The sequence below is a fragment of the Aquila chrysaetos genome, chromosome 19 (assembly GCF_900496995.4).
Source record: "Aquila chrysaetos chrysaetos chromosome 19, bAquChr1.4, whole genome shotgun sequence".
Classification (NCBI taxonomy): domain Eukaryota; kingdom Metazoa; phylum Chordata; class Aves; order Accipitriformes; family Accipitridae; genus Aquila; species Aquila chrysaetos.
In genome coordinates, this window is record NC_044022.1 from 921016 (window position 1) to 934244 (window position 13229).

Here is a 13229-nt window from a genome sequence, read left to right on the forward strand (position 1 = left end):
CCTAATGAAAAGGACAAGATTAGAATTTGATATGTCAGGGAATTGTGCAAATCTTTATGCAGGGAATTGTATGAGCCATTATTATTATTATTATTATGTACCTTTCATTATCATGGGTTTCATGACCAGTGGGTTTCAGAAGGCACAAAGAAAGGCAAACAGCACGCCAGCAGACTCCGTCTGCAGGTGACTTCCATACACCACCATGTAGTAACTAGATCCAAGATCCATACCCTAGATCCTTTTGAGTTACTTTTCCATCCATTAATATCTGTGTTTTTATCCACATCTTTGTGACCAGACCAAGTATAACTGATCGTTACCATAAAGAAACTGTAAGAATGGAATGTGCTTTATATTCCATTTTCTATACTTTCAGAAATTAACATAATTGAAAGCAACGTCCAGCCCATCATCAGAAAGGAAGGTAAATGATGCCCTTAGTATATATATTTCTGTATATGTTCATATACATATACAGAATATATATTGTATATATTTCTTTAACAGGATGCATTTTGTACATAACAACTCGAGGAAGTTCAGGACTTTGCTGGAAAAGCAAAGATACAAATATTGCAATTAGAACTGGCTGAAATATTTTGTATTAAAAGATTTCCCACAGTTGTTTTCCCTAATTGGATTTTCTCCTTTTTCTATGGGCATTTAAAAAACATTTTTTAAACAATCTTTTTTCAAACCATTTCTTTTAAGTGTCCCAAACATTACTATACTTTCAATTAAAAAATTTCCTTTTTTTTTTTTTTAAATTAAAAGTTATTTTTAAAAATGAAGTAGATTTGTTTCTTACACTTTGAAGAAAAAAAAAATCACTTCATTTTTCTATAGTTTTCAATCAGTTCTAAATATCAATATCTGTCAGATGCCTGGAAAGGACGGTTAGCCAAACTTTCTTTTTCAATTTCTCGAGGCAAAAGCATGACTTAAAGATGAGTGGTGGGACTGAAGAAAACAAAAAGTGGGGCTGAGACTGTCAAAATCACTTGTGATTCATAACTTAACTAAAAAACCTAGACCAGGTACACTGCTAATGAGCTGCACTTTCCCATTGAAATAAAAATGCTCAGGGAGAATCTGGTTGAGCTCAACTGAGGAGAAAGGCAGTTAAAAATGTATTACAAAAATTTTATCCAGACTGATTAATCATTGTTTCTGGGAGGGCTTCCTCCCAGCAGAAGTGACATGAGCTTGCTCATTCAGCAGCTTGTCTGTGCTTCATCCCACTTAGGATTCGACACCATCTAACATATATGCTGATATTTGTTGCCTAGTCTCCATCATTAAATCAGATCCACAGAGCAATATAAATAAATCATAGAAATATAATAAAATGAATAATGTAAATATAATACAATAAATAATACAAATAGATTATTCCATATGGTAATTCATCCAAGATATTTTAGAAATCTTCCTATGATGAAGGTGAATCACTCTCTGAAGGTACCTGTTATATGTTAAACCCAGAGACAGGGCATATCGTTTAGGTGATTTACACAATGTTTAGAAGTTGAAAGTTAACTGAAACAAAACCCCCTGTAAAAAACAAAACAAAACAAAAACAAACAAACAAAAAAAAAGAACAAAAGAAATGTCTTGGCATTTCTATAGTTAAACGTACAACTAAGTGTTATTCATCAGAGAGAGAAAAAATACAAGTTAGTGAGTATTGAGGAGTTACTCGCTTCCATTGCCAGTATAGTGTCTCTGCTTCGGGACACACTCCAGGGAGTGATCTCTGGCCAGTACAGCCTTTCTGCTGATGATTCAGAAATAGGCCCAATAAAGCCAACTCTGGCCCTTCTGAGCTTGCTAATAGTAATAGTAGTGAGCAGCAGCTCCCATCAAAACCACATAAGCCCACAACTGTCTGTAGAAAAAAGCTGCAAAGTTGCATGTTAATTTTTGCAACATATGTCAGGAAGTTCTAGTAGATCATGATGGAAAGGAGATTTCAGTAAAAAAAAGACAAACCACCACCATCCCCAGGTTTAGAGGGTGATGTCTGCCCTTTCCTGTCTCAATGTTTTCTACTTGAGTTGTGCTTCCATTGTCCATCCGTAGGTAAGTTAAAGGGATCTAAAGAGTTAAATCTGATTGAAACCCAAATTTTAATGGATTAAATGTTCAGAGGATTGGTCCTAGACTAGGCACTATAGCAAACTATGGCTTTACCTTTGTTTTGTGTATATCTGCTATATCAGTCACATGGGAAGGTACAGTAATTTAAAAATCTAAAAATAAAGAAAAGGATTTATAAACATTCATAAATACACGTTCTCATGAATATTCATCACTTGTATCAATGTATATTGGTATTTAATGGGTTCTTAACATGCAAAAATGCCTCTAAATTTAAAACAGGAGCAAGTGAATGCATCTTGTAAGATTGCTTCTTTAAAATGTTTATGAATGTTTTTCAGCCAGGCTTGTTAGAAAATAAAAGAAAAAGCAATTGGTTGTTCAGCTATTTAAAACTCAGAGTAGACGAATAGAACTCTATAATAACTGGGCATCATTATGATCCTATCATATCATCTCATCTGCAGCAAATAAATGAATTATTTTGCTCTAAAGTCTAACTTATACAATCATATTCTGTTGCAAAAGCAAACAAAAATATATGCTTGGATTTGTAACTATTGAAGGACACTAGTTAGCCTGAATTGTACTGTTTTCAACAATTAACACCAGGAACGCATTTTAAAAAGCTATTATTAAAATCCTGATCAGTAATTTCAAAAAAAAAAAAAAAAAAAAATCTGTGCAGTATTGACTTCTACATATATTCATATAAAGAAAAATTTTTAAGGGATTTTTAAGGCCAGTGAGACAGATGGACTGTGTTAAGTTTCTAACTCTGAATAGGGAATAAGGGAAGTGTGTGTTATAGAAGAACCATGTTATTCCTGTTAATTGACTGTATCAATGGTATGTTCCTAATTTATTTAGTATCTGCTGCTCCAGCATGTCAGTCAGAGATACATTTGTATCAGTGTGGTCTGTAGGGATTGCACAAGATTAAGAGGCTTGTTTTGGCCATTGAAATCAAGATGACCTCTCCCATGCAACTCAAAGAATGATAGCCATTAATGCTACAAATATCCTTACAGCCATTCCAGTTGATTTCTGAAGTTTACTATTTTTTTTTTTTTCTTTAGGCTGGGTGACCACTGGCCAAGTCTTGGTAGCTTAAAAAAAAAATTAAAAAAAAAAATCCCCAAACAACAAATTAAAAAAAAGCCCAAAACAACGTAAAGGAATTCTGATTAAAAGACCTAGTTTCTTCTTGGATATCTATACAGTTAGTAGGAAATAACATTACAAACATTCCTTTCTCTAGTTCTTTTCTAAGTTTTCACAGAATAGTTTGCATGCTGATCACTAGTGGAACAATAGCTATAAGATTTCAGCAATGCTGCAGAGTAGGCTTCTTACCAGTATATGTATAGGTGAAGACTTCCTTTCAGCTGCTGAGGATCTGTTTTTTGCCTGAGACTTGTCAACAAATGTTAAAAATATCAGATACACAGAAGTAAAAAAAAAAAAAAAAAAGCTGTAAGTAGTGTGCAATAAGATCTAAATTTGAGGTAGGATGGGAAAAAGTGCAAGATTGTACAGCATTGCTGCAAATGGCTTCTCAGATTTAAAAAAATCTCCATTATAGTAATCTGGTTTATATAGGGTAGGAGGGATAATGCTAGCTTCATCTCAGCCCTGTGGAATACCATAAATATTTTTATGACTATTTGTAACATGTTGTTTTTTTCCTATGTCACAGACCCATCTATCACACAGCTCACTAAATTAATTGAAGGGGAACCTGAGTTCAAAATAGTCAGGGAAGGGGAGACAATAACTAAAGTGATTCATGGAGGTTGGTATGCTTTCAGCAACTCAATTTGTATTAGTTAAAATTTGAAACATTCACTATTCCCAGTCAGTTTCTACTTTATGTAGGTGATTAATGTTATATGTGAGACAACTGTTCTGTTTTTAACAAGACCTTCTAAAAGTGTTGTAATTTCATTGCATCATTTCATTCCTACTTCTCATGCATTTCAAAAAATTGGCGTTTTTGCCTACCGGTGTCCCATAGCTACAGTCAAGACAGCGTTAGAAATGCTCTGCATGCTGACATAACATGTCTCAGTTAAGAATTATTTGCTGGTTGTTGTCCTGAAGTCAAAAATGCACTATGTGATTCTGTGATAGAAAGGCAATTTTATCAGACAGAGAGGTAAATTTTGCATTCATCTTTGCTAGGGGCACTGGGAAGTTCACCTCTAGGGTGCTTTTAAAGGAAAAACAGCATGTAGCCATCCTAAATTTGGAGGAAGCTTAGTTCCTGGTCTCCTCTGAACATTTTTTTATTTTTTGTAAAATATGCTATGGTATTTCCTTGGGTGCTTCAGTGAGTTTCAGCATCTCAGAAACAGCACTTGTAACACTGTTCATCACTTGATTAATGTCTTCAATTTAAAAATCCTTGTAGAACCAATTATTAAAACATACACCAAAATAATTGATGGGCGACCTGTGGAAGTGACAGAGAAAAAAGTAACAGAAGAAAGAATTATTCAAGGTAAATTATGCTGAGCTATTCATACTTAGTAGAGTTCACCATTACATACAAAAGTAACACATCTTAAGTTCTGTCCTAATGCCTAAACTGCATTTCCTGGAGAGATGAATTTTTCCCTAATGCTTCCCACTGCCTATGTATGGCTCAAATTCTGGCCAAGTGTGCTACACACACGTATACAGAAATGGCAACAATATTTTAACAGCATGCAAAACAATGAAAACTTGTCTTTTTTTTTTTTTAATGTATTTGCAAAGTGTCTGCTTTTGCAAACTTCTTGCTGCCATTTCAGGATAAGACCGATTATATTACATTTTTTTTAGTCTGGCTTGCTTTAGAAAGAAGTTTGTTGGTTTATTTGGTTGGGTTTGTTTGGGGTTTTTTTGGTGAACTTTTGGGTTTTATATCTCCGGGTAGGTTTCATTTGACCAAAGGTAGACCTTCAGTGTGTAGATACCTACTTTTGCATGTCATCCCAGGCTCCCTTGACAATCATTTCAGAAAAAGAATTTCTCTGTAAGGAGGGGCCTCAATTGATCTGACATGCACAAGTTAGACATTTGTATTCAGCTAATACAAGATAAAATTAATGTGCATCTGTGTCCCTTGATTTTCTCCTGCAGTAACTTTCAAACTCTTTGGCCAATTTTAATTATATTTTACCTACTACAGAGATATTTCTTTAAGAATCCTAGAAACTTCACAGAAATTGGAAAGTGGAGTGAGGTGTATTTAAGCAGCCACAAATTCCCTGCTAACACATTTTGATCCCCTTGGTTAAATATCACTTTGAATGCTGCCATTAAAATTCTCTCTGCCAGAGCAGTTGTAAGGGAAAGACAGTGTTATAGGAACACATTGACTTAGCAGAAATTCTTAATATTCAGCTTATTTAGAAAATCTTAAAATTCAATTTAAGAAGTCATTCAAGCAAGAGGGAAATAAAGAACCAGGCTTAAGTTATTCTCATACAACTATTGACTACAATGAAGATAACTGAATGAAAAACATTGGTGGTTTCTGAATAAACTTGGGACTATTTTTCAAAACAGAATTTATGGGGGAGAAAATAAAATACCATTTTCTTATTTCTCAAATTCAAGTTTCATTAATATCCCACATAAACTGGTCAATATAATGTAAAATGCCAGCCTTTCAGACCTGCTATTTCCTTCTCTTCTCTCTGTAGTAGAAACTGATAAAGAATCTCAAATATTAAGCTCTCAAATGATTCATAGCAGTAATAAAACCAATGTCTATTTAAAACAGTGGACCCAGACTCTTTTTGCACTCAGGAAATACCTGATCTATGACCTCATAAAGTGTTTAAAAGTGTGTCTTGCTTTAAGAATGTAAGCAGATATTTACTATAAGTATTTTAAATTTGTCAAAGTACTTTTCTGAATAGCTCTAAATACTATTTGTAACCCTCTTTCAGTTTAATTTGGGACACAGTGAAAGATAAAGTGATCATAAAAGCAGATTAAAGCATGTCAACTATGGAACCATCCTAAGTGTTAAATAGGAAAAAATAACTTAAAAGGCAATCCTATTAGATCTGATTGAAGTCACTGTCTTACACACATCTTTTTTCCAGGTCCTGAAATAAAATATACCAGAATTACTGCAGGTGGTTCAGACAATGAAGAAAAGTTAAAGAAATTGCTTGAAGACGGTTAGTATCCTTGTTTTCTTTCCTTCCTTGAAAAAAAAAAATCAAAAATTATATTACTTAAGTAATTACTGAATGGATACTCCATGTTTTCAGCAAAGGTGCTCATACTGCAAAATTATACCCAGAGATTAAACCTCAGAACCTGAGAAATGTCCAAATCTAACATTCTGGTTTAAGTCTCTGATCTTCACATTTCAGTCAGCTCGAGAGTTGAGGCTGCCTGGGTCTAATATATAGTATGCTATGTTCATCACAAAACATGGTGTTTTCAGTGTTTACATGGAATTTAATATCACAAGAGATGAATTTTCTAATTTAGCAAAATGCTATGACAGGATTAATTCAGTAATATGCTCTTACACGATTGTCAAATGTTTTCTGTAAATCAACTTTTTGCCATAACCTGTATCCTATCAGAGGTTACCAAGGTGACCAAATTTATTGAAGGTGATGGTCATTTGCTTGAAGATGAAGAAATCAAAAGACTTCTGCAGGGAGGTAATTCAGTGTATTATAACTAACCTTTTTGCAACAGGTTATGATAACTGAAACCCCTCTCAGATATGTTGATCTCAACATTTTAAAGACTGACCTAGCAGAAGTGTAATTTTAATGGGAGAAAAAACAGAATGCCATATATGAAGTGCCAGATGTCTGTGAAATGGAAATAAGCACCAAAGTTTGATTAATCAATTTTTTTATTATATTTTTCATGAAAAAAAAATTATTTGGGTTTTTTTCAGTCTTTAAAAAGTTATCTAATTAAAACTCAGGGGAGCAATGAAGATTTATTCCACTAGCAGTGAACTCTTTTTCATCAAATTTAAATCTGTGAAAAACACTTATGAAGTGGAAAATATTGTAATAGGCCAAATTCATCTGACTTATCAGTTCTGCAGAAATGAATATTCATTGCCCTCAAGTTAATAATTAAAGGCATGTTTAGCATCCTTCTTTCAGTGCTTACAGGTGATGGATATCAAGGCATTAACTTTAATTCTCTTCAAATATAGCATTCCAAGGAATGGTTTTCTTTCCTTCTTGCTCTCTTAATTCTAACAGTTTTGGCAATATATAACCAGTAGCTGTAGAAAACTGGTAAAAGAACTTGTGCTTATGAAATTAATCTTCATCTATGAATTTGGAATGTTCTCTGCTTAATGTAGATTAGAAAAACTATCTATAATAGCAATGGGGAATAAAAAAAGAATTCAAGTGTTGTGGTTTTAGTAAATGGTAGTGTAAATCTGAGTCAGAAGCTCAAAAATATGTATGGATGTTTCTTTTGGCATAAATTAACTGAAACCACATCAGTTTATGTTCACTTTTTAGTAAGTTACAAACTTGAATACTAGTGAAGTAGCTCACAGCCAGCTGTGTGTTCACTGAACTAAATCTTGTAGCCCTTCATAAGCACTATTCTGTGGATGTGACTTAAACTTCAGTAAAGTAAAAAATTTAGTGATGTCTGAATGGCTGAACATCTTTTCACCAAACAAAACCATGCTAGTTGAGGGTACGGCTAGTCTTGGAGAAAAGCCAAGATATGCCTATGAATACTGTTGACTGTATTTCTTTCTTCTGTTTTAAACATCTAAATCTTAGTTTTACACATCTAAGCTAGGATTTGCCTGTAATCATTGGGGAGAAATAGGAACTTCCAGAGGCCTTTTCATCTTAGATGTCCCAGCTATGTGAAAAGAGCTGCTCTCTGGAGATGCCTATTTCAATGTTGAATATTTAAAAGGAAAGTTGAAAATGAAAGGAATTATAGCCAGAAAATCCCACCATATACTGGACTATGTTCTATTGGTGTCAACCAGGCAATAAAGAGCGGGATCAAACTTTATCTGTAGAACTGTTCAAAATTCTGGTGACAGGTCTGATGCCAGAATCTAACTACAATTGTAATTGTAATCATTTTCAGTTACAGAGGTATACAATTAAAGAGACATAATCTGTAAGGATACAACTTACAGTGATCCTATAGGTGTATGGAAAAGAGATAAATAGTTTCCTTGTAGTAAATTTGAAAAACACAACATTGTCTCTTGAATTCTTGCTATTTTTCCTTGCTATTATATGTTAGCTTGCATAAGCACCCTGCTTTACAGAATGGACAAATAGGCAGTTTTGTCTGCTTTAATTTTATTTTTCTCTATCTTTTCCATGATTTATCCAGTCAGCTACCCTTGGCTGCCATAATAATACCTTACCATACATTTAGCCAACAAAAGCAGATACACATGCTGCTTTATGGCTGTTGGTGATAATGCTTTATGGCCCTATTGTCTACATCAAATCACTTCTCTTTTACTGAAAATTTCCTAAGCATTTAAACCCAAGTCCAGTCACAAATGAATGTATTACCACTGCCTAAAGTAAAAGAATTATTTCATATGGGCTGTAATCTACTCGTAGAACATCCAGCACCGCTTACTAGAATTGGCAGTCTTTGCTGAAACAGAACTTCAAGCCAAGATTGCAATGAATGACTCTCAGCCCTGGAGAAGGAATCACCTGTGGCAGGGCTGAGAAAATCAGCAGGACCTTATGGCATGAATAACATGGTGGCCTGCGTACACCTACACCCCCAAAATGACATTGTTTCCACTGAAGGCTCCTTGCATATGGAAAAATGCTATGCCAGATTTAACTCATTTGTTTTTGATGCTTATCATAGCTGGAACTGAGTACACCAAGGTTACTAAAGTAATTGAGGGAGAGCCACAGATTATCGAGAGAGAAATCAAGAAAGTCCATCTGGAAGGTTAGTTTGTCTAAAAATCCAGTATCACTAAGACTGCTTTGTCTGAAGTGATCATTCCAGGTGGGGTTTTATAGTATCTATTCACAAAAATTACTCGAGTCTGAAGCCAGTATTTTAGCAAGAAGAGTTTTATAATTATTTTGGAAAAGAATTCTTCCATTGACGTTGCAGAGAAAAATGTTGAGGCTTATCTTGTGGCTAAAAGTAACTAAAAGATTTGGCAAGCATAGTAGACAAGAGGAAATGTCCAACTGCAAAGCTTAGGTAAAACATTTGAAGGAACACGCAGCGTAAGAATTGCCTTTTCTCTAAGCAGCACATCCAGAAGAAGACCACGTGAGTTATTTTTAACTTGAGTTATTTGTTGTCAGTGTTAATGTGATCTGTTGATGTGAAGGGTGAAGGGGGTGGAGGGTGGAGGGAATATAACCTCTGGGGTTGAAAAAATGTCTCACAGGGTCTTGGAATTTCTCTATCCTTATCCTGTTGTTAAATGAGGCAAGCTCTTGGGTTTGAAAAAGCTGAATGGTGTCGAGGTGCAAAATAAATCTCTTAAAGGAGCCCAATACAACTTAGCCTGGCTTTATCCCAGGAATTTGTTCTTCAAGTTTAACAATCTTTTTTTTAATGATCTTCATTCAAATTTAAGTAGTAGCTTGTTCAAGGTTTCTTTTGTATTTGTATGTTTGTTCTTTTCCAATTCTAATTCTAACAATGCAGAATAAGTTATTCTGTCAGCCTTTGAACTAAATTCATAGGAAAAAATATTATGGTTTGTAGAGAATGAAGTTAAATAAATATGTTTCTACTTCTTAAATTTTGAAGTCTATGCTAAATACTGAAGGTATACCGTAGTGTTTGTATAACTTCAATCTTCAGTAGTACAAGGCATGCAGGGAAGTCAACTACTAAAAATGACAGACAGGTGTGATCTTCAACCATGAGGTTTACCTGAAAGCATAATTGTATGGACACCATAGAAGTATGGAAAGCATACTTTGGATGGACCCTGTTCTGTCCTTGTCCGGGCAGCACAGAGCTTGAAATTTTCAATCACATTGGTGCAGATACCCAGTGTTTAGCCTCAGCTGTAATGAGGTGAAGCCTGTGTCTCAGGGCTATGCATTTATATACCCTGTACCTCAGGATGAAAAGACAACTGACTGCAGCTGGTTAAGTGAAGAAGCAAGTACTTTATGGTTGTAAAGAGGGAAAAATACTGCAGTAATGTTTCTGTGACAGTAACAGAATTATCTCTTATGCTTGTGAAATATTTTTCCTCCTAATGAGGAGACAGCTGGTTTAAAAATGTCTCAAGATTGGATGAGAAGGTGGAAGAAGTGTCCATAGCTTCACTGAGTCAGTATTTTGGAAAACAGATGTATCTGCTAATGAGGGTGGTACCTATTCAATAGCCCTTGCTCTGCTTGACCCATTAAAACAGAAGTGTCTGAAATCTAAATGTGGAATCATACCGTGGACTCACAATGCAATTACACATCAAGCCCCAAACACAGCTGGAAATGTGGCCAACATCTTGTGATGGTTGAGTTTCAAGCATATCACTTATAAATAATTCCTAAAGTAATGTCTATACAGCAGACCTGGACATCCTCTTCCAAAAGCTGAGACTGAGTCCTGGGCTGTACATTAACCTGAGCTTGTACGTCCCTGACAGTCTCAGATGGTGTTCGTTGAATGAAGAGCATGGGCAAAACGTCCTGGCACCTGCCTACATCATGTAACCATCTGTAGGAGATCAGTGTGAATAATGGATTAATGCATACTGATAAAATGTAAAAATACTTTTGAAATGTTGGTAAGATTTGGTAGATGACTGCATATGACAGAAATATGTGAATTGTATTATGAACATTCATGTTTCAGGTGATCAAGTCAACATGCTAATGGGACAAATTTCTTAGCTTACCGAAAACCTTAAACAAACTTCACAAATCAGCAATGGGTTTCCAACATTTCTGATGAGTTTTAATTCAAAGGTTCTTACAAATAACTTCTGACTACAACATTTCTATTTTCTAGAAGCACCTGTACGGAAAGAACAACCAACCAGGAGGACACAAGGTAAAAGCAAAACACACATTTAAACATTTTAACGTGCATCAAATACTATTCTCAGTTACATTAAAAGTCAGGAGGGAAAAAATACCCTTAAGAAATCAGAGTTTGAAAAGCAAGAGTTGCATTTATGCTTTTAAAAAAAGAAATTTTAACAAAGCTTGGTATTGTTAATTTCTGGGTTTCTAGATTTTTTTCTTATATATATTTCTATGTGAGAACAACTTAGATTTTGTGCTTTGGTCAAACAGTATTTCAGATGCGAATAAAGCTGTCAAAGTGAGCTCTGACTCTGGAGTCTAGCACTGTGAGATTCCCCACCATGGGATTTGTAATTCACTGATTCTACATTATTTTGATCAATTAAGAAGCTGAGAGATCATTGTAATTTCCTGGCTGTCAGCACAAGAGTGAAAGGTTCAGCATCAGGCTTCATCTTCTTCACATGTCTGTTTCACAAGTAAATACGGTATATAGAGTAACTGTATTATATGTAATTATAGGTAATAATTATGGTTCTTTTTCTGTTTTTCCCAGGGGGAACAGCAAGAAGGAGGACAAGACTAGCTTATCACTAAAAGCTTTCCAAGCTAGAATCCACAGAATTATGAATTAACAGCATGGTCTTTGAGAGGAAGAGAAACTTTTTTAAAAAACAAGAATGTTAGAAAATTACATTGTTTTGATAACATAATGAAAACTGAACCATGAATCCACAAAAACATGTGACGCTGCAGATACTCACTGCTAGCACAGTGCTCACTAGGAGTAGTCGTCCAGTGGGGGTGCTTTAACTGCTCTGAGTAGTAAGCACTATGCGGGGTGGGATCCTGGAACTGCTGAAGGCCATTGACTTCTGTAGAACCAGGATTCCTTCTTGTGCTGGCTAGTAAGTGTTTGCAGAATTGAATTCAAGAAGAGCAGGGAACAATACAGAGTGTATTTTTTTAATTATTATTATTTCCACTAAGTAAGAAATATAAATGAAATCAGATCGTTTCTAGAAAAAAATCACTTCAGGTGACTTTTAGAGTAATCTAAGGAAATATGAGATGTTAACATAGCACTTTTGGTTCAGTAATATTGTATGCTTTTTATAAGTCAAAATTCATGACGTGTTTAATGTCATAATGACACCGGTAATATTACCTTTTCTAAACAAACAAATACGCCTTATATTAAATGTATCCTTTTTTTTTTTTGTTCTGCATTGCATATCCAAGTGCCTTCTAGTAACGTGGCTAATGGAAGCTCTTAAAAAGAAAAAAAGCAAACATTATGAGCTTCTTGAAATGCATTTGAGATCATGTTGACTTCTTTATTGATAAGAAAAATCATTCCCAGTAAAGGAATCCTGTACCAATACATATACTGAGATTCTTAAGTGTTTTCCCACTTTTCCCTAAATGTGTCTTTTGATTATTAAAGTGGATTATAAAAGGGATAAATAAAAATGCATGCAAACAGTTAACTCAGCATGGAAAAAGGTGTTACAAAAATAAGGCTAGGTCTGAAAGCTTTTATATCAAAACATGCTTTGCTAATGTCTGGTACTAATGTGGAGTTGTCTGTAAATTATGTCAATTTTATAACTCTAGTTTTGTATTCATAAAAGTTGTTTGCCTTTATTAACAAAAGTTGGAAAAAAATTAGTCACGGAGTAGAAAAAAATGTGTTCAAAGTGCCTTAATTCTGCAGACCAAAGTTTCAGAGGAGTTATCTAATGTGCTTTTATACTTCTGTTTTGAAACAAATACTCAATAAAGAATTTGGCTGAACTGTGCTTGCTTTCATTTGTAATTATTTTTTTTAATAGTAAAGCAAATTCTAGATATTCTTAAGCTTTTAGTGTAGTTGTTATTTAAAAAATATGCTTTCACAGAAGCAAACCGATGCTTCCCTTTCTCACTTAGCACATGCTAATGCACTTAAACTGTATCACTCTCCTTAAACACAATTAAAAACCTTCCCTAATTCCATAATCACGTACCACGAGCACTACTCCCTGAATGGTAATGCTATCTGAGCATGGGATTGATACATCTTGTAGCCTTACTGGGCTGTCAGACTCTGTCAAAAAGGTGACCTCAGAATCTACT

The 13229-nt window shown here is 34.6% G+C and overlaps 1 protein-coding gene across 21 annotated transcripts in view; it reads left to right on the forward strand.

Moving 5' to 3' along the window:
- POSTN (periostin) overlaps window positions 1-12913 on the forward strand; it is a 38614-nt gene extending 25701 nt beyond the window's left edge. Inside the window, exons 17-24 of one of the 21 annotated variants that reach the window (XM_041118551.1) lie at window positions 380-427; window positions 3803-3898; window positions 4517-4606; window positions 6204-6281; window positions 6699-6779; window positions 8965-9051; window positions 11098-11136; window positions 11668-12913. In XM_041118551.1, coding sequence (XP_040974485.1) covers window positions 380-427; window positions 3803-3898; window positions 4517-4606; window positions 6204-6281; window positions 6699-6779; window positions 8965-9051; window positions 11098-11136; window positions 11668-11708 — 560 coding nt within the window. In that variant the 3' untranslated portion in view covers window positions 11709-12913. Of the gene's footprint in view, window positions 1-379; window positions 428-3802; window positions 3899-4516; window positions 4607-6203; window positions 6282-6698; window positions 6780-8964; window positions 9052-11094; window positions 11137-11667 lie in introns of all 21 variants that reach the window. The other 20 variants (XM_030043031.2, XM_030043035.2, XM_030043032.2 and 17 more) reach the window with 20 other exon arrangements.
- Window positions 12914-13229: the final 316 nt, after the last annotated feature.